Source organism: Schistosoma mansoni, chromosome 1 (assembly GCF_000237925.1).
Source record: "Schistosoma mansoni strain Puerto Rico chromosome 1, complete genome".
Classification (NCBI taxonomy): Eukaryota; Metazoa; Platyhelminthes; class Trematoda; order Strigeidida; family Schistosomatidae; genus Schistosoma; species Schistosoma mansoni.
The window spans coordinates 36,245,410-36,266,572 of record NC_031495.1 but is presented as its reverse complement, the minus strand read 5'-3'; the positions used below and the strand labels follow the sequence as shown (position 1 = coordinate 36,266,572).

Genomic DNA, 21,163 nt, shown 5'->3' with positions numbered 1-21,163 from the left:
ACTGAAACTCGGAGTAACGTCCATTAGCTGCCTATATTTCCGATTTTTCTCATCTACCGAATGTCGATGCTAATGAGAGCCTATGAAGCGTGTCTTGTTTCACCATCAACCACTTGAAAACATTTGAGAATGGAAGGTAGACGTGGAGACGATCAACTCTGCAGCATCGGCTGGGTAATCGACTCAGGGGCATCAGCAGAAAAGGTATGAACTGATTTCAGGCAGTTATACAATCGGGTAACTCAACCACATATACCCTAGAGAATCCCGAAGAAGGAAAAGCACGTCCATCCCTGGGGAGGCCGTGGTATTCGACGTTTAAAAAGACAAGGGAACAAGTATTGAAACGTTACCATCAGCCTTGGCATAGCAAACACTTTGGGACGCTACAGGTCGGTAAGAAATGAGTGTATAATTAATATCCGAAAAGCTCAGAGAAAATACGAAATGCAGTTGACACAATCTACAACTGAGCAGACTAAGAGACTTCTCGTACATAAATTACAGAGCAAGGATGAAGAATGGGATTCCCAACTTAATTAAAGAAGGGGATGAATCTGAAATGATAGAGGGCGGTCTGGAAAAAGCAGAAGCTATGACAAACTATTTTGGGGCAGTTTTTACCCAGGAACCTCTTTTAGACGAAGAAATAGACTCAAATACAAAGCCAGTAAACCTTCTGCTCACCGTGGACTTGGATCAAGACTATGTACTTAAGGCTTCTAGCACCTCAGGTACGGAAAAGTCAACAGGACCCAATGAGATACACCCAAAATCGTGAGACAAACTGCACAATATACAGCAACCTCACCAACTGTGATATTTAATATGCCTTTCGACCAAGGTATGTTACCTACGGATTAGAAGGGTGAGACCATCACTCCGATACATAAAACAGGACCAAGACAACTCTCATCAAACTAGAGATTTGTCAACCTCAGCAGTGTCGGAGTTAAAATATTGAAAGGAATGGTCAACAGAACTATGGTGACATTTTTGAGAACCAACAACTTGTTAAACAGCGAATAACATGGTCTAGGAAGGGTTCATCGTGCACAAAAAAGGTGCTCCACCTACAGACCAGCACTAAGTGGAGTCCCTCAATGTTCTATCCTAGGTTCTTCACTTTTTTATACTGTGTGTAAATAATCTCCCAGGTATAGTTGAGTCCCCAGTATTACAATATTCTGATGATGTAAAAATCTTATGGGAAATAACAAGAGACTCAGATGCATGCGCACTTCAGACAGACCTGAATATTGTCACTAGCTGGTCCAAAGAGTGGCTGATACCTACCAACGAGGCCAAGTGTCTACATGCAATTTGAGGATACAAAGGTTAATAGGTACAACATAGGGGAAGTGCCTGTACCCGTAATCCGGCCTCACAAGGATCTTGGTGTGACAGTGAGTCATGATCTCGAGATCACGGTCTATTGCCAAGAGGTTGTAGCTAGGGGGTTTAGAACCATTCACCAAGTTAGATACTACAGTATGTACAATTTTAGTAAGATTCAACTTGAAAAGTGTGCTTAGGCTGCAAGCTCCTGTTTAAAAGATGACTCAGATATCCCGGAAAACGTGCAGAGGTCAGCTACACATACAATCCCAAAACTCCGGGGTTTTACCACATAAAGAGCAGCTTGAAAGGCTAGACCACTTTACTCTGCCCAACCGAACATTAAGAGGTGACCTGATTTTGACCTTATATTTCCTCTCTTTTTCTCCCTATGACATCTGACATCTCAGAAGACATAGCAGGAGAGTAGATAAGTTGAGAACGAACAAAATACCTGTGGCATACATGTTTTCACACAGAGTCATCAATTCTTGGAACCTGTTACCCGAAGTAGTGGTGTCCGCACCTTCAACTGACTTACTCAAGAGAAGACTAGACACTTACAGAAGCATACTAGAAAAGGAATAACATAGACCGTAGGCCTTGTGACCTTAATACACAAATCGTAATCTGTATGCTCGTCTGAGTGTCCTTGAGAGGTCGCGCGGTTTGTTTGGTGGTGTTTTGATGATGCAAAGCTTGCAAAATGCACCTCAGATTCATTCGACTGCGGGCGCAGTACCTGTTAAAAATGAAAAAGGTTTGGTAGAACCACATTACTAACTTTCAGGCCAATTTTATATGGTAAAGGTTAAGGTTCAGCGCTACGTTGCCGGGAAGAAACCTGATTTTGCTTCAAGCTCTAGTTCTGAGTCGGAAGAAGAACCAACTATCAATGATACTGAAGAAATCAAGGCTTTTACGTCGCGGTCCGGGCTAATCAGAGATCGTTTCAGAGGGCAGGAGAACGCCAAATCGACAGTAGACGGTACTGACCAACCAACAGCTGAAGAGTTAGCTGACCCTAGATTCAGGAGATTGTTAAGAGCCAAGGTAAGGGATTATGTTTATAAACATAACGCGTTCACTTAACTTCGTTTAACCGATCAGACCAGTCAGTAGGCATAAATGTTGTCTATGTTTTTTTATTTATATGTTTATCTACATAAACACATGTTTAGAATGGTTGAATTCCTCTTATACATGCACTCTTGCTGCACTTCAGTTTTGTAAGGCTGAGTTATATTCATTGCCCTCTGCGGTCTGCATATTTGTTAACGTTTAACGTCGTCCCAAAGCAAAGATGAATTGTGTTATTTTCTAAATTTTCCAATGGTCATATGTGAACAATATTAGACACTTCACTAATTTACAATCCGAAAATCAACCGTGCTACAGAATCGCTGCCTCATATTCAGATGTCTAACTTTCGATGATTGCGTGGTTGCAGGCTTTAAGTACTTTGAATAGACGTTTTTATATTCACTTACAACCCTATCATTTCGAAACACCTTTTCTGAAACCAAACTTACCCCTGAGCAGTAAATACTAGGATTTTACTTTGTTAAATCTTCTATAGATACACCATTTACATTTACTTATTCTATGGTTTTTCTATAAGGTTTTTGTTAATTTTTTCTTCAGGATCAACTGAGCCAAAGCAGCGAGGATGAAGAAGAGACTGATAGGGTTACTCGTCACAAAAAATACCGAAAATCTGGTCATTATAGTGAGGAAAGTCCTCAAAACTCTAACGGAGAGGACGCTGACGAAGAGGACGTTGATGAAGCGGAACTAATGAAGAGGCGTGAAGTAAGCCTTTTAATATGCTTTTTACTCGTGTTCACAAATTTAATTAATTCGCATCACCATATTTAAGATATCTTCAACTCGGTATTTCTAAAGCAAACAAGTAGGTTGGTTTTAGATTTGTTGTGCTCATTTCTCAAAAATCATGTGAGAATATAAGTACCAGGTATCAAATTAAAGAAAGAATATTTTGCATTAAAAAAATCAATTAATAGAGAATGGACCACAGTATTTCACTGGTATCTCTAATGCGAGTCTCTAAGATAAATCTAAAAAAATCCGTATTGGTGAAAGTACATAGACTAAACTGTGAGTTTTTGGATGGAAGCTAAATATCATTGAGAATGGCACTGTTGACTAAACACTAATAATATCAACCTATAATAACTCAGCATAACAATTCATTTCTAACTTGGCTATAACTTCACGGGTGGTTGCTATATACCTCTTTTTTATTTTATTTTATTTGAACACATAAATATTGTTGCAAGTGGGCACCAGATATTTATGCGCCACACTGTGAGGGTTGTGATACTGCCCGGGTGCCCAGACCGAAACAGGTTGTTTCCTTAGGGAGCCACACCCAATGCCTTTGACCTAAAGGTCTGACCCACAAGGCAGTGGAACAACGTCAGGAGATGCACTCCAATGATGACCAATACTTGGTTCATAAGCCATTTGTTCCCTCAGGATCCTGGAGCCCATGTGAAACATTGGTTTGGAATTAGTGTTTTCCAACTCCCCTAGATGGACTCACCGTGTCCACCAACCCGTTTAAAGCGCCGGACATTCGCCTTTTGTCCTCTCGATTTTGTAAACAACCAGCTCGCCGCGAGAAGGCAGTGAGTAGGACTTCCCTGGTAGTGGCTGTATACGCGTGGCCATGCGAGAGCGTTTGGAGAGGGAGTGTGGACTTTTTACACCCTCGGCCGTACTACGGCGTTTGGGGGCTTACACCTATCACAATTGTTTAGAAAACAAACCGTTGTTATTAGTAGTCGACTGTTTGTGGACAATTGAATCCTACTTTTAATTTGTCTGCTTTCAATGTAGCTTATCCGTAAGAAAGCGTTGGCTGCTCAAATGAATGCTGAAGTAGAAAAACATTTTGGGGATGGATATAACGATACTGGTCACGAAGACGTGGAAGCGGAGGATGAATTGGGTTATTCAGAAGAGGAGTACACGAGTTCAGATGATGAAGTTGCTCCTAAATTAAAACCAGTTTTCGTACGTGCACGTGATCGAATAACGTTACAAGCTAAACATAAAGCAGACCAACTCGCTCAGGAGACCGAAGCAGAAATTAAACGACTTGCAGAAGAACGTCGTAGAACAACACTTAAGGTTAGTTTAACTTCTGAACCCTTCCAGACATATTGGTTTCAATATTTTTGGTATATTGGAGTATATTCTAATGTCAGTCCCAAGTTTTTTACTCGCCAGATTTCAGTATGTATGGCAGTAAATGCCCGTTCGGGGTATATTGTTCCATGTTTCTAAATCTAGTTTATATCATAAGATGGTAATATCACTCGATTATTACTTTTTCATTTTATGTTAAATGTACCTTAAACTTTGTTTACCTAGTATCTTTGACACACAAATAATTTTATGTTTCTAATCTGAGGTATTTATGGAGACTTAAAATAGTTGTTCGTAACATAAGGAGAACTGAATTGAAAATCTAAGTATAGAGTCTTCTACTTTCGATCACTTGTAGGAAGTGTCAACATATTCCATTTTCACTATATATCTTACAGTATTTATTTGTAAGGAGGTGCTTGAGGCGTATCAAATTCTTTCAGGATTTCTTGCTTCACAAATAATTAAGTGTGCGGTGAAACGAATACATTCATGACTGCATGCGACTAGCAAAATATTTCAATAGTTTACTCGGTTTAAACTAACTTTAGTCCATGTTTCGTTCATTAAAATTCTTCTGTTCAAAAATAGTAACCAAGGAACAAATAAATTTTGCTGATTAGATATAGAAAATTATTGTCCTGCAGTTTTTTGTCGAGTTACACCCATTTGGTAACTTTAAAATTAATTTGAAGAAGTATGGTTATTTATGGTATCCATCACTAGGAGAAATGGTGTCATTTGTAGGAGTAGCGGAGCTTAGTTTACGAACAAGGGATTAAGGTCAACATTTTATGAATTTTATTTTACATTATTTTAATTTCTCACAGTTGTTTTTATTATTGACATTGACCATTTAGCTACTAGAAGCAGAACTGCGCCGTGAAGCTGAAGAAGCTCACGCAATTGAAGACGCTCTTGACGCAATAGATTCTGATGAAGGTCAAGGTAATCCTCAAGCGGAACAAGAGGAATATGAAAAATGGAAGGTTAGGGAACTTAAACGTATTCGACGAGAACGTGAGATTCGGGAGGCAGCACAACAAGAAAAGGCTGAAGTAAGTATGTTATTCTCTAACTGTCATCGGAGACAACTAAAATTTTGGTTAGATTGGGTCTTAGTGATGCAGGTGTTTTCATCAATTATCTTGTCTTTGATCTTGAGTGTCAGTATTATTTCACACATCCCCATTCTAACCACATCCTTCATGTTTACTACTTTTCGTTATCATCGATACTAATACTATTTTGAATCGTTCGATATCCAACCCTCTGCTGTGATATGGCCGATATACATGTGTTTCAGTTTGTACTATGCTTTCGACTGACTGACTGGCTTTGTCTTTCACATTCCCTGATGTGTGTTTATAATTCACACACTATAACGCACTCTACATAGCTTTAGGCTTGGCTTCTGACGCCACTTTTTAATGTCACATAACTGAAATTCTTACATTTCCTTCGTATACATCTTTAATTTGTGGGTCATCGGGTGATTATGATCTGAGATTTTCACTCTCTCCTTTAATCCTTTGTCAGTTCCACACCTTTAAAATACATACAATACACTTAGAAATGGTTTTTATAAATTTGCATGTAATTGCTCTATTAAAATTTGAGACTGTTTATGCTTTGACGCAAGTCACGTATGATTGCTAGTCTCATTTATGTGTGCGTATTTCTCTGGTTTACAATTACTTTTAAACCAAAGATCTAGGCAGCTTTATGACAGTTCTTACTGTAACCGTGATTTTTACTTATGAGGGGCATATTATGTTCAAATAAAACGTGAAAAAAGTAGTCTTAATTTAAAACTTCACTGTATGGATTAATGTATGTTTCTAATATCCTGTTAATTTCATTTATTGTTTTTAGTTGGTTTAACCTAATCACTTTATTGTTGTATGTAAGATGTTTGATCGTTTATCTTTCATTCAAGCGTATATTTTTGCGGCGGTTCGTTTTTCTGTGTTATACATAACGATCTGACTAATATGCATTTCAATCTTCTGTCAGAGTTCTTCATTTGTGTTATGAGTTCGATCAGTATGAGGAGGTACTGAATAATGATAAATTATTTTAAATCCTCCATCCATGATGTGGACCTTATTAATAGTATCTCATATGGCTAACCACAACTGTATTTACTATCTGACATGCTAAGTTTTTATGGACATATGTATCTAAGAGTCACTTAGTCACACATGTTTTCTAGACCATACAGAAATTTATATTGGTAAGTATGAATTTTGTGAGATGTTTGTGTGTCAGCAGTGTATTACGATGTAACCAAACAACAATGAACGGGATTCTATTTCATAGCTAAATATATGGGTAAAAACATGCAACTTATTTATACTTGATGATTATTTGTTTGTTCAGTGCTCAACTCACGTAGTCATTTTTTCAAACTGTATAATATATGCTCATAATAAATTTTACCTTATGACATAAAAATATTTATAATTTGTCTTATTTTCTCAAATGTTCGGTTTACGAAAGTTGGTTCAAGTAGTTTGTAAAGTCAACTTCGACTATTATAGTGTTGTAAACAATGTCTCCTAACTAAACAGAGCTTATTTCATCATTTTAGATTGAGCGAATTCGTAATATGACTGATGAACAACGACGTGAAGAATTTATAAGAAATCCAAAAGTTATCACCAACAAAACAGCTAAAGGAAAATACAAGTTTTTACAGAAGTACTTCCATCGGGGAGCTTTCTATGTTACTTCGTTGGAGGATAAAGTGTTTCAACAAGACTTTACACAGCCTACTCTGGAAGATCATTTTGACAAAACAAAGTTGCCTACTGTTATGCAGGTCAGTGACAAAAGAATTGGTCTTCATCAATACTTATTTTTTGAAAGGCTATTACCTTGACTGACTGAAAGTTAGGACTGAATTCTACTAGGAAGTATTCAAAGCATTATAAAATTGTTATGGACAATCTTGAGTAAATTAATCTTTAACCAAACATTTTACTATTCAAGAAGAAGAGGTATACTTTGAAACCCATAGTGTTTTATGGTTCGTTAGTTAAACGATAGTAAAATGTTGTGACATGTTGAGAAGAAAAAAGTTCAATGAGATTATTAATTAAGATGTAGGAGAAATGTCACATTAATAATCAAGAACTTCTGTAGCAGTTACGTATGTAAATCATTTTGAGACAATGTCTATACCTATTTTATTGTATTTAGTTCCCTAACGATAAGTGGCCGTTTCTTAATGATGCCTAACTACCACTTGATTATCAACGTGGTTTTGTTCGTCAAGAATGTTCATCTTGAATATCATTCATGGATATATTCCATTCTTGGTATATTACGTGTCTGTTCACTATATATTGATTGCAAATTGATATTATGCTAGGACAAAACACGATTTAGTTTCCAGAATAATTCGCTTGGGACCCTCGAAATCTGATTATGCGGTTGATATCTTTATTTCATAAAATCATGATTCGAACCCCTCTTTTATTTCGTTTCGTCAAATCAGATGTATTTAAATTAACAACATTGATCAGGCTAGTAGATTGACTACTAGAATAACAGCAGATTCAGAGTTAGTGATTCTAGTATTCATTAAATTTTTCTACAACTGTTATGTTAACACCCAACTTGCGCATTTACCTTTATTTGAGATGCTAGTGCATGATGCCGTGTTGAATATGGTTTAGCAGTGTAAAGGGAATATCTTGTCTCTTTATATCATACCTCCTCCCCAAAAAATAGGGTTAGTCGTGAACACTATAGGACCTAGCACATAATGATATTAATGAAAGCAGCTTAAACCTAAACAAATATAGAACAGTGGAGATGAAAAGGTAGAGAGTTAAGATTGATGAAGTGAATGTGTTAGTCACAAAATACCTGTTATATGTACATAATTCTATAGTGATAATTCAGCCCTTTAGACGCCAATTCTTAAAGGTATATGGATGGCATAAATGAGACGGTGTAAGACGAGCTTTTTGTACTTTTACTGTGTTAGATGCTAAATCATACTATCTCTCTTGTCGATAGAGAGAATTAAATGCGTTTTAAATGTAATCTTATATTTATTACTTAGGTTAAGAACTTTGGTCGTGCTGGCCGGACTAAGTATACACATTTGGTTGATCAAGATACAACTGTATTCGACTCACCATGGTCAACAACCAATCCACAAAATATGAAGTTCCAGTCAACTCACGGTGGAGGATTTAAACAAATATTCTCGAAACCCGGTTTATCTAAACAGAAGAAAAAGACGGGATAGCACCTTGATTATGATAATTTGTACATATATTTAACGAAACAGCAAGTCAAATTTTCCTGTTTTCACTGATTTTCGTCTTTTTTATCCACAAGTATGTACACAGTTGATGCGAATAAATAATTCTGTTTATTTGAGAATTCATGTTCGGTGAATTTGTTGCTGATTATATACATTTTATTCCGTTACAACAAAGTGTTATCGCTCAATTTATTCACTGTATGACCATTACTTCAGATTTCTTTTTTTACATGCATTCTTATCGACCATGTAGTAAATTAATCAAATTTAATAGACTCACATTCATAAGGCTCCCTGTGCCCTGATACGGCCAAGGGTGTGAAAAGTCCACACTCCCTCTCCAAACGCTCTCGCATGGCCACGCGTATACAGCCACTGCCAGGGAAGTCCTACTCACTGCCTTCTCGCGGCGAGCACAAATCAAGTGAATTTGTGTGGCGCATATGTATTCGGTATTCCTTTGTATCAATATTTATGTGCTCAAATAAATAAATTTTAAAAAAAACATGCGTAAGACGTTTCGCACCAGAAACATATTAAAAATAATGAATCAAATCTACTTTGTTTTTTATTCTTGATAGTATACTAGGGAGTATAACCGAAGTGTACTCATTTTGACGTAAGCTTCATGCACTTATATATTTTGGTAACTATATTTGTTTGTTAATACTAATCTGTAATAAATGATTAACAGTCAGTTAGTCAGTCAACAAGTGAATTTCCTGGTGGAAAACCAATTCCTGAAAAGTCAGACGATGAAAGTGTCTCCACAAACATATCCATAACAAAGTTAAATAGAGATGGAGAATGCAGACTACTCTAGCAAACACCATTTGAAGTAACCAATTCCGATCACAGTTCCCTAAAATCTCTGACTCGACCAGTAATGTCCGAGTAGAGAGCCTGTACGAGGTTAGTGTACTTCTTTGGTACGCCTTTCAATCAAACACTTCCACAGAACCTCATGATCAACGGAGTCGAATGCCGCTTTAAGGCTAGGGAATACAACTATAGTCGGACGTCGAAAAGTATGCCTATGTTCCTGAATCTCCCGAGGTATGAGTATTTGGTCTATACAGCCGCGTCTAGGTCTGAAACCAGCTTAGTTTTCCGGGTTTTCTCTTCAAGAGCTCTTGTTGGACATCAAAGTATTATTGAGGCTAATATTTTAGACATTATATTAGTTAAACTGATTACTCTGTGATTGTCACTAGGGAACTTTTGTTCTTTTTTATAAACTGGGACAAATGATCGAGACCAATCAGATGGAATTACGTTCAATCCCCATATTTTAGCTAATGCCTCGGTTAATCTAACTGCTAAAACTGGGCCACTATCCTTAAAACTCCCAGGGGTTAGTTCGTCAAACCTTTCTGCTCTTCCGAGCTTTAGATTACCCATAGCCTTTCCAGCCTCATTAAGAGTTGGAGGACTTGCATTAATTTCCTATTCAGGTTGCTTGGAGATAGTGGGTGAGTGAAGTGTGGCTAAAGGCCAGTTGAACTGTCCCCTAAATTGTTGTGTTCATCGATTCAATCTGGATTCAGAGTGAATAATGGTTTCAGCTTTTTCGGAGATAGTTTCACTAACAGCCGGATTTTTAATACCTGTTTCCTTGATAGGTCTGAACAATTGTCCTCTGTTATCTACCGCTGCTGCTTTTCCCATCTCTTCTGCTTTAGCTACCCCACTACTGCTCGCGATCCCTACATAGTCTTTTAATCAGCCTACTTTTATACTTCCTCCCTTCCTCATCGTGTCCGGAGCCAGACGGGATGAGGTTCCTAGCATTTATCGGTGCTGTTGCCGCCGCTTAAATCCACTGATTTTTCCGAACCTTTTGGTTTAAGCTACCAAGAGATATCACTGCCGTCCCCACAGCTTTTTAGATATCATTCCAAGCTACCTCAGGGTAGACATCACTTTCACTGTCGATTAACTCCTCTTGTCGTCCCTGAAATATATTCTTAACTTTTTCATCATTAAGTTGGATTATAAGAGGTTTTCTTGCTGCGGCTTTCCTACTTCCAGTAAGACAGACAAATACGTGCTCGAACTAGAGCATGATCCGAGTCTAAACATGTGGTCTGGGGTGTGCGATAGTCTTCAATAGAGCCCCTCCAACGATGGGTAATGTGGTATTAGCAATGTGACCTATTTCTGTGGTTTATTTTGGGGGTCACCTCGGACGAAGGTTTTTTCTTACGTTCAAAGTTGGTGTTTGCCAGAAATAGACTGTTATTTGAGCATAGTTGTAACAGAAGTTCACCATTATCTGTTCGCTTAGCCACAACATCATAAGATCCGCCTAAGCGCCTTTCGGTTTGGTTTAGTTTACTTGTACATCGAAATCACCTGCCACTATTTCTACACCAGAGCATTTTAACTTTATGAAGGGATGTGGATAGCTTTCTACAAAATTCATCTTTGATTTCATCCGAGCTGCAATCAGTGGTAGTGTAGGCAGAGACAACGACGTGTATCCCTATCTTTTAGAGTTCTTACTGCCCCGTTTAGTCGGACAGTGTACAAACGACTGTCTATTAGAATCCAGTATAACAGAACCTGTTCTGCTTTTGGACATAATGCTAAACCTATACTAGCGATGTCGCAGGAAGTGTTGGTAGGGTCTCCAGATACTCGAAGGGCAAGTCGTGGCGGTTCTTTATATTGACAAGGTGAGGTCACATGAATAACTGTACTTAGGTCCTGTATGTGCATTTCGGAAACGCATCATACATCGATGGAGCAAGATTCTAGAGTCCTAGCTAACGAAGTGCGTTGCTCTATCTAGCACAATATTCGGACATTTAAGGCTCTAACATTAGTTTAGAGTGAGGTTTTAGGAGACCAGGAATAACATTTCGCGAGCTCAAATCATGAGCAATAGTGGCATGTGGTGATTAAGTTATATGAGAAGAGTTAGTTGAGGGGATGGAAGAATTACTGAGAGGTAGTTAACAAAATGATCTCGAATGCTGAGAAAGGTGTGAGGGCGGACCTAATAAATAACCCAAATAAGTATCGGTATTAACAATCTGGGAGCGCAACCGCAGAGCCAAAGAGAAAACTGCTTGAGGTCGGCTGCGCACGGGCTATTGATGTGTTAGTTCCGCACCTTACTGCCAGAGACGTAAACCCATAGGGTGAGATTTTTAGGACCGACCTTTTCTAACCCCTTCCTTTCGTTGTAAGAAGGCAGCATCGCTGCAAATACTCATTGTCCGAGTAAAACATCTTATTGCTGTCACACCTCTGTACAGTTAGCATTATGACTTCGCACTCGGGTCTCAAGTTGCTGCCTGCCTTTAGTCCTACCGTTCTCCAACTAACCAACTTGACATGATGAGACCTATAGGAACATGTTTTCCAGCCAATATAGCTTGGTTGAGTCATCACGATAAGCAAGCCCGACCACGAAGTCAAAGTAGCGACTACAGTTGGGAAATATATATTTGGGTTTATTTTCTACCATGCCTTCCTTAATAACAATTACGTTCTTTCAGGGGTGCAAGCAGTAAATACGCTGACTATTCAAATATAATAGGCTTCAACCCAAACAAGTTCTGGTTATATTTGAAGCTATAAGCTATGTTTATTTGATATATCTATCTCTATAATCAAGCAGATTTATAATGATTGCAGTGAATAGCTACGCTTAAACTTTATCTCATTGCCTAAGAAAAACGTACTCATGAAACAAAATAAAGGCAGTTCTCTCAATAGATCTGTTTCGCTTATATACTCATCTCTCAAGATAGTAGATTCTCGGTTGAATACTCGTCCTGTATTCGGTCTAATAATGTTTTCGAACATTGTAATTTTCAATGTATAGTTTGAAATGTGGCTTCAGTAGATCAGTAGTAATACTCCGTAGATCTAAATCTTCAATAATGGTTACGGAAGTTGTATGAAAATTGTGGGTGATAGTGTTATTAATACGGGATAATAACAGATCAAAAGAGAAAGTTTTTATGATGTTAGTGTGAAGACAAGTGAGACTTCCTGGTTGTTCATAGCGTAAATATTGATAGCTCAAAGTACTCGAGAAATGACCTAACATAGTATGATAATGGTACTCAAAGAACATTTGTCTGATTTTGATCATGGTACTTTTACATTTTGGTACGCGAAGCAAATTGTTCATCATTTGGGAAACTTTACTACAAGTGAAATAAAGCTTTAGCTCAAAAATAGATTGCATAAATTTTAGACACGATATTTTGGAATGTACGTTGGAATTTTAATCGTTCTGTGGAAAACGTATCTCGTCGTCATGACATCCTTTACATGAGGTAATTGAAACAATAACATTTGATAAGATTGAGCTTTTTTAACATTCCCGGCGGTTTTACATTGTGTAACACACAAAATGGATTTATGTATTTCACCTGAGAATTTGCTTGTGAAATTGACGCTGACTGGTTTCTTTACTGATATAGCAACATAGGTTTTGTCGCGCAATGATACATCGGGATCCTGTTGTACATTTCGAAGTGTTGTGTTTCAGTAAATTTGATTAGGAGTTAACACTACGTTGAAATATTGGTATTATACTAGTCTCACTAGCGACAGTCAGTCAGTCGGTCAGCGACAACGCAAGACCAGGCACATATATGCATCGGTCAAAGTTGCCATACCTCGTTAGCACAACAAGATGAACACCGGATCCATAGAAGTAATTAATTTAGTGGTGGTAGTATATAAAGAAAGGTTGTATATAAGGATATAGTGTAGGAAGGAAAAAAGTTATGAAGCAATTTTAATCTCAAGGTTTAAGGGAAGATAAAGAGTGTATACACCTACGCCATTGTGATCGATTCTGAGCCATGTCACCCAGAGTTTCCAACCATTGGTTACGATAGTCACGCGGACCCCAACCAGGTAGTCTGCATTTACCAACACGGCTCAGACTAGAAGTTAGTGACTTCAAGCACTGATGCCATGTTTTGGTTTGGCCGCCCCTAACTCTTTTCCAACCATCCCCTACACTGGTCATTATTGCGCGTCGTGGTAATCGGTGTTCAGGCATACGTAACACGTGACCTAACCATCTCAGTCGATGAAGATTCATGATCTCATCAACTGATTTACCATCAATCCCTAATACCCTGCGTCTAACCTCACTATTACTTACCCGGTTATCCCAGCAGATGCGAGCAATATTTCTAAGACATCTGTGGTCAAATACTAGTAACCTACGAGTAACTTCTACTCTTAATGGCCATGTTTCACAGCCGTAAAGTAGAACAGAACGAACTGCTGCGCAGTATACTCGTCCTTTAATTGATGAATAGATATCTCGCCTTCTTCATAGGTGAAGTAAGTTGGCGAAAACTAGACGAGCTTTTCCAATCCGTGCTGAGATTTCGTCAGACATCAACCCATTAGGGCTGATCAGACTTCCAAGATAAGTGAAGTTGTCCACGCGTTCGACTACTTCACTCCCTATCCTTAGTTCAGGTGTTGACGCAGGCCAGTCCTGGAGTAACAATTTACATTTGGATGGGGAGAAACGCATCCCAAACATCCTGGCATTATTACTGAGTTCCAACAGAAGACTCTGCATTTTGCCAGCGTCTTCACCAAACAGGACTATGTCATCTGCGTATTCTAAGTCGATAAGTGAACCTCCTGGTAGAAGATCAATTCCTGTAGATTCAGTCGAAGAGAGTGTTATTTCCAGCAACAGGTCTATAATGAAGTTAAACAAAAATGGGGATAGTGGACAGCCTTGACGGACACCACTTGAGGTTGTAAAACCATATGACAGTTCGCCATAAGCTCTCACTCGACTGGTAGTGTTCGAGTAAATAGCCTTCACAAGGTTTATGTACTTCTCAGGTACACCTTTCAATCACAGACACTGCCACAGAACCTCTCGGTCTACAGAGTCAAATGCTGCTTTCAAGTCAAGAAAAACTATCATTGTCGGGCGCCGATAAGCATATCTGTGCTCTAAAACCTGACGAATAGTGAATATGTGGTCGACGCAGCCACGACCAGATCTGAAGTCAGCCTGATTTCCTCGTGTTTGCAGTTCACGAGTCTTAGTTAGGCGCCCGATAATTATTGAGGCTAGTATTTTAGATACTATGTTAGTCAGACTAATCCCTCTATGGTTATCACAGGATGATTTTGGCCCCTTCTTATATATTGGGACAATCAGAGATTGTGACCAGTCAGATGGGATTACATCCGTCTCCCAGATTTTAGCCAGAATATTAGTCAACCTAATCGCTAAAATTGGACCACCATATTTAAAGACCTCTGGAGCCAATCCATCTGGACCAGCTGCTCTTCCTCGTTTCAGATTACTTATAGCCTTCTGAACTTCAAGTAGGGTCGGGGGGCCTATGTTCCATTCAGGTTTTCTGGGAATAGTGGGTAGTTGTGCAGTAGCTGAAGGCCAGCTAAACTGCTCCTTAAAGTGTTCCGCCCATCGTTCTAAACGTTTGGGTTGAGAGCAGATAAGGGTTCCGTCGTTTTCCGAGATTGTCTCACTTACACTTGACTTCTTAATTCCGGTTTCTTTTATTAGTCTGAATAGGTGCCTGGTGTTGTCTACAGCCGCTGCCTTTTCCATCTCTTTTGCTTTCGTTGCCCACCACTGCTCACGATCGTTCCTTAGACTTTTAGTTAACCTAGATCTAATTTGTTTACGCTCTTCGTCGTGTTCAGAGCCTGATGGGATGAGTTTACGCGAATCCATCAGTGAAATGGACTTAGAAGAAATCCACTGCTTTTTTGGAGCCCTATGGTTTAAATAACGAATAGATGTTACTGCTGTTCCCACAGCTGTTCGTGTGTCTTTCCAAGCAGCATCTGGGTCAGTCTCGTTTACAGAACTGCCTAGATGTGAACTCAGTTGTTTCTGGAATTCGCATTTGGCTTTCTCGTCCTCCAGTTCAATCCTAATGGGTCTTCTTAGTGTACTTTTCCTGCGTCCATTGAGGCGCAGACAAATGCGCGCTCGTATTAAAGCGTGATCAGAGTCTAAACAAGTATTCCAATACGAGCGACAATCTTCTATCGAGCCTCTCCAACGATGACTGATGACAATATGGTCTATTTGAGTCCATCGTTGGTTTGGTGCAGGTGGTCGTCATGTTAGACGATGTCTCTCCTTATGCTTAGAATTAGTGCTTGCTAAAAATAAACGATTGTCTGAGCATAGTTGCAACAGACGATCACCATTATCGGTTCGTTGAGCCGGAATACTAAAACACCCACCTAAATGTCTTTCTGTTTGATTTAAGCTGCCTACCTGGGCATTAAAGTCACCCGCTACGACTACTATGTCTGAGCGCTTAGCTTTCTAAAGAAGCTCAGAGAGTTTTCTGTAAAAGTCATCTTTCACTTCATCATGGCTGCAGTCAGTGGGAGCGTAGGCAGAAACGACGAAAAGGCAACGACGTGTGTCCCTATCCTTCCGAGTTCTTACGGAGCCATTTAGCCGGACAGCACACAGGCGACTGTTAACGGGGATCCATTCTAGTAGTGCTTGTTCTGCCCTTGTACTTAATGCTATGCCTACACCTGCAAGTCCACGAGAACTAGCCAACGGGTCGCCAGATACACGGAGGGTGTATTTCGTTGGCTGTCCATTTTGGCGAGGTGAGGTCAAGTGAATGATCACACTAGGATCCTGTTTGCGTGTTTCGGAGACACAGCATACATCAATGGTACGAGATTCTAGGGTTTTAGCTAAGGAGGCCTGTTGACCGATTTGGCTTAAAGTACGTACGTTGAAGGCTCCAATTTGTAGTTTGGAGCGAGGTTTTAGTAGACCTGGGACAGTGTTTCGCGCACTAGAATCGTTGGCCATGGTGACACTTGAGGAGGAAACCGGAACAGGAAGTTTAGTGTTGAAAGTCAAGGTAGAAGGAATAGTAGGAATTGAAGAAGGAGATTGATTATGAATACAGTGGTCTTGAGTGCTGTTAGAGGTATGAGGGCAGTTATCACTTCCCGGTTGCCCACACCGTGGAAAGGTTCTTCGAGAGGTACCTGAAAAGGAAATTGGGTTAGAAGTGGTCTTAATGACCTGAGGGCGTGACCGCAGTGCCCAAGGGACAACTGCTTGAGGTCGGTCACACACGACCTTTTTGTGGGTAGTTTTCGTGTTAGCTCCGTTCTTCAAAGGACCTTACCGCCGGAGACGGATATCCGTGGGATAAGGCGAGGTGTGCATTTTTAGGGCCGACCTTTTCTAACCCCACCCCTCCTTGTGGGAAGGCAGCATCGCTGTCATGCTGGTTATCTGAAGGAAACACCTTACTGCTGTCACACCTCTGTACAGTCAGCAGTACGACTTCGCCTTCGGACCTTGGGTTTGCTGCTTTTAGTCTCACCGCTCTTCAAACGACCTGCCTGGAATGGTAGGACCTTGAGGAGCGATTGTTCCAGCCAGTATAGCTCGATTGAATCATCACGATAGGCAAGCCCGACCACCACGTCAAGGTAGCAGCAACGGCCGGGTCTCACTAGCGACAGGCAGATACCGTAATTAAAGTTACTTTGAACTAGCGATATTAGTTTGAAATTGTCAAATCTTAAACATAAGTGATAAAACTAGATAATTACCAATCGAATTTTAATCTATGCAAATAAAATTAGGCATATGAAAATATTGTACAACGCCCACCTATTTACCATTATGATTGCATAATATGAATTTTGAGGTGCTACAGCTTAAAATAATGCTCTTCAGTTGTACATTTTGTAATACCTCCCTATTCGAACATGCAAAACGTGTTTATCAGGGGTTCATGAGACAGAATCTCGTTCTATCTTTAAGAATATATCTGTAGTGATCTAGAATACAGATGGAGACAACCGATTGTATTTAGGAAAAATTAGTCTATTGTTAAAATGAGAACCATAGACAGAATACTTCTTTTGCAAATTTCCATCATTTATCCTTCGAATTGTGTACGATTCTTCCAGTTCATAATTCCTCTCAACTTTCCATTTTATTCTCTAAATCTCGATCTTCCACTTCCGATTGGTTTTACATACTACTTATATCTTTCGGTATAAGTAGCATACACCATGGATCTAAATGTTACTTTAGTATAACACAGCGTTTATCTTCGGCTTTGGACTTTCCATTAAGGTGTCACGTAACAAAAATACACATAAGATCTACTATACCTAGAACTCAGATTTCTGTTTTAACTCAGAGTACAGAACTCCACCAAAATTATCCATCTGAGCTACAAATCTTCACCATCTCATTTGGATATAGCCTAGAACCACAGTATCATCTGGTACTAGGGAATTGTTAACTTTATGATCACTCCCCATACAGTTAACTCAACAATTTTATTTTACTGAGTGGGTATTTTTCAATAACTTCGATCGATGAACGTTCGGAACCTCGTCAACGAAGACACCATTTCTATTTGGTGTTGTATAACACTCACTTACTTACGCCTGTTACCCCTCGTGGAGAAGCATAGGCCGCCCACCAGTATTCTCCATCCAACCCTGTCCTGGGCGATCCTTTCCATATCTGCTTCTATTTCCCGGCGTAATGCGTTCTTTGGCCTTCCTCTTTTCCGGTTCCCTCCGGATTCCAAGTTAGGATGATTTCCTTAATGTATGTCCGATCCACCTCCAACGTCCTTTCCTAATTTCCTCTTCCATAAAACGCTATTGCTGATAGCATCCAGACAGTAAATGGTGAGTATTTTGCGTAGACATCTGTTTATAAATACTTTTACCTTCGTGAAGATGGTTGTAGTAGTTGTCCACGTTTCAGCTCCGTACAGTAGGACTGTCTTGACGTTCGTATTGCATATTCTGACTTTGATATTGGTTAACAGTTGTTTTGAGTTCCATATCTTCCTCAATTGCAGGAATGCGGCTTCTTCTTTGCCAATCCTCGCCTTCACGTCTGAATCCGATCCTCCTTGTTCATCGATGATGATTCCCAGATACGTGGAAGATTCCAGAGCTTCTCCATCAAGTTTGATTGGATCGTTACTCGCTGTAATGTATTTGAGGATCTTGCTTTTTGCCTTGTGTATGTTGAGACCTACTGATGCAGAGGTTGCTGCTAAACTGGTTGTCTTCATCGGCATTTGTTCGTGTGTATGGAATAGAAGGGCCAGATCATCTACGAAGTCCAAATTTTCTAATTGATTCCGAGTTGTCCTTTGTATTCTGTGCTTTCCATCAGATGTCGAGGTCTTCATAATCCAGTCGACCACCAGAAGAAAGAGAAAAGGTGAGAGTATGCAGCCTTATCTGACTCCGGTCCTTACTTGGAATGCATCTGTCAGCTGTCCTCCATGCACGACTTTGGACTGTAGTCCGTCGTGTGGATTGCGGATGACGTTGACGATCTTCTCAGGCATACCATAGTGTCGAAGTTTCTATAAGTTCCTCCTGTCTACACTGTCAAACGGTTCTCATAGTCAATGAAGTTGACGTATAGTGAAGAACTCCATTCAGTTGGTTGTTCAACGATGATCTGTAGTGCCGCGATTCGGTCTGTACACGACCGATCCCCACGGAATCCAGCCTATTGATCTCAAAGTTGGGCGTCTTCTTGAATAATAGGTGAAGCATGTTTGTAGTTGCTTCAATGTCGGACCTCAGTGCTTCAGCTGGTATGTTGTCAAGTCTTGCTGCTTTCTCACTCTTGATTTGTCTGATGACCATCCTGATTTCTCCGATCATTGGTGTAGTGAAATCTATAGGAAGGTCTGTGTGCTGCTTCGATTTCTGGTGGATTCAATGGAGCTGGTCCATTCAAGAGTTCCTCGAGATATTCTACCCATCTGTTCCTCTGTTCTTGAATCTCGGTGATTGTCTTGCCTTCTTTGTTCTTGACCGGTCTCTCTAGTTTACTATGTTTCCCTGCTAATTTCTTCGTTGTATCATATAGTTGTGTTGATATTTCCTTTTCTTGCAGCTTTTTCCGCCGTCATTGCTAGCTCTTCCAACTATTTCTGGTTGTCAGCTCTAATGCTCTTCTTCACTTGCTCGTTTTGCTTCTGTGTATCCATTTTGTGCCTTGACTTTATCTGTTCTTGTTTCAATGTTGTTAATTGCTGTCCTCTTGTTCTTTCTTTCCTGAGTCATGTCCAGGGTTTCGATAGAGATCCATTCCTTATGATGATTCTCCTTGCGACCCAGCACCTCCTGGCTCGTTGAAGTTAATGCTTCTTGGATCTCTTTCCAATAGTCCTCCATAGTAGTTTTTTCTTCTTTCCGTAGATCCTACATGCTGGCACTGTGGTGCATGGCATTATGTTCGAAGCTGTCCGTATAAATAACATCGTTGCAGGAATTGTAAAGCTGTGGGCCACAAAGATGGATTTTGTTTAAGAGGGAAGCCAAATCGCTCCAGAAAGCCTGTTCCTAGATCCCTCACAAATTTTTTGAGTCTAGTAGCAACCTGTCAGAGCTCAACCCCAGGTGAGAGGAAATTTAATACCCTTAATATTAATGGGCATCCGTTTAGATTGCAAATAGACGCTGCATCAGACGTAACAATTCTCTCACAGAAATCTTGGATCAAAATGGGCAGACCACTCATGGTGCCAACAACGCAAATTCTCGTACTGCATGCGCTAATTACCTACGTTTGTTGGAACAATTTGATTGTAAAGTGTCTTTTCGCGATTCGAATTACACGGGAGTATGTTACATAACACCAGCTGATCTTAGTTTACTTGGTTTAGATTGGTTTGACCAGCTGCATTTAGCTGACGTTTCGTTAAACACCGTATGCCATCTGGTGAAACAACCCCATGAACCTGAAACATATTCAAAGAAACTAATGACGGAGCTTCAACCATTTTCCAGCCTGTTTTGGGTCGGTGCTCTGTTATGAAAGCAAAACTTCGGTTGAAACCGGGGGCTAAACCTGTTTTCCATCCAAAGAGACCAGTGCCGTACGCAGCATTATCGAAAGTTGATGAAGAACTTAATCGCCTTCAATTACAAGGAGTTATTACACCTGTTTCTTATTCTGCTTGGGTAGCTAACATTATGGTTATTAAGAAGGCCAATGGAACAACCCGAATATGCGCAATTTTCCACAGGTCTTAGCGCAGCCCTAGAACATCATTGCTACCCGCTGCCAGTCCCTGCAGATTTGTTCACTATGCTAAATGGTTGAAAGTTCTTTGCAAAGCTGGATCTTGCTGATGCCTATTTACAAGTGGAAGTGGCTGAAGAATCGAGAGAGCTACTTACCATTAATACTCAACGTGGTGTATCTATTCAAAAAGCATACTGCCATTTTCGCTGTATCTTATACGTGAATAAGTGATAACCAACTTATAGAACATGTTAAGAATTATTTCAAAGGATTTACATTACCGATATACCGGGTGGTTAGCTTTTTTATCC

The 21,163-nt window shown here is 39.8% G+C and overlaps 2 protein-coding genes across 2 annotated transcripts; one reads left to right on the top strand and one right to left on the bottom strand.

The window, feature by feature from the left end:
• Positions 1–2,002: 2,002 nt before the first annotated feature.
• Smp_068100 (putative microfibril-associated protein) lies at positions 2,003–8,960 on the top strand. The gene is made up of 6 exons (XM_018794252.1): positions 2,003–2,391; positions 2,983–3,150; positions 4,201–4,494; positions 5,373–5,570; positions 7,106–7,336; positions 8,588–8,960. Exons 1-6 carry the CDS (start codon positions 2,140–2,142, stop codon positions 8,774–8,776), a joined length of 1,332 nt encoding a protein of 443 aa, XP_018648684.1. The 5' UTR covers positions 2,003–2,139; the 3' UTR covers positions 8,777–8,960.
• Positions 8,961–12,590: 3,630 nt separating this feature from the next.
• Smp_201040 (uncharacterized protein) lies at positions 12,591–12,998 on the bottom strand (the record flags this gene model as incomplete). The annotated part of the gene is made up of 1 exon (XM_018794251.1): positions 12,591–12,998. One exon carries the CDS (start codon positions 12,996–12,998, stop codon positions 12,591–12,593), a length of 408 nt encoding a protein of 135 aa, XP_018648683.1.
• Between the last annotated feature and the right edge of the window lie 8,165 nt (positions 12,999–21,163).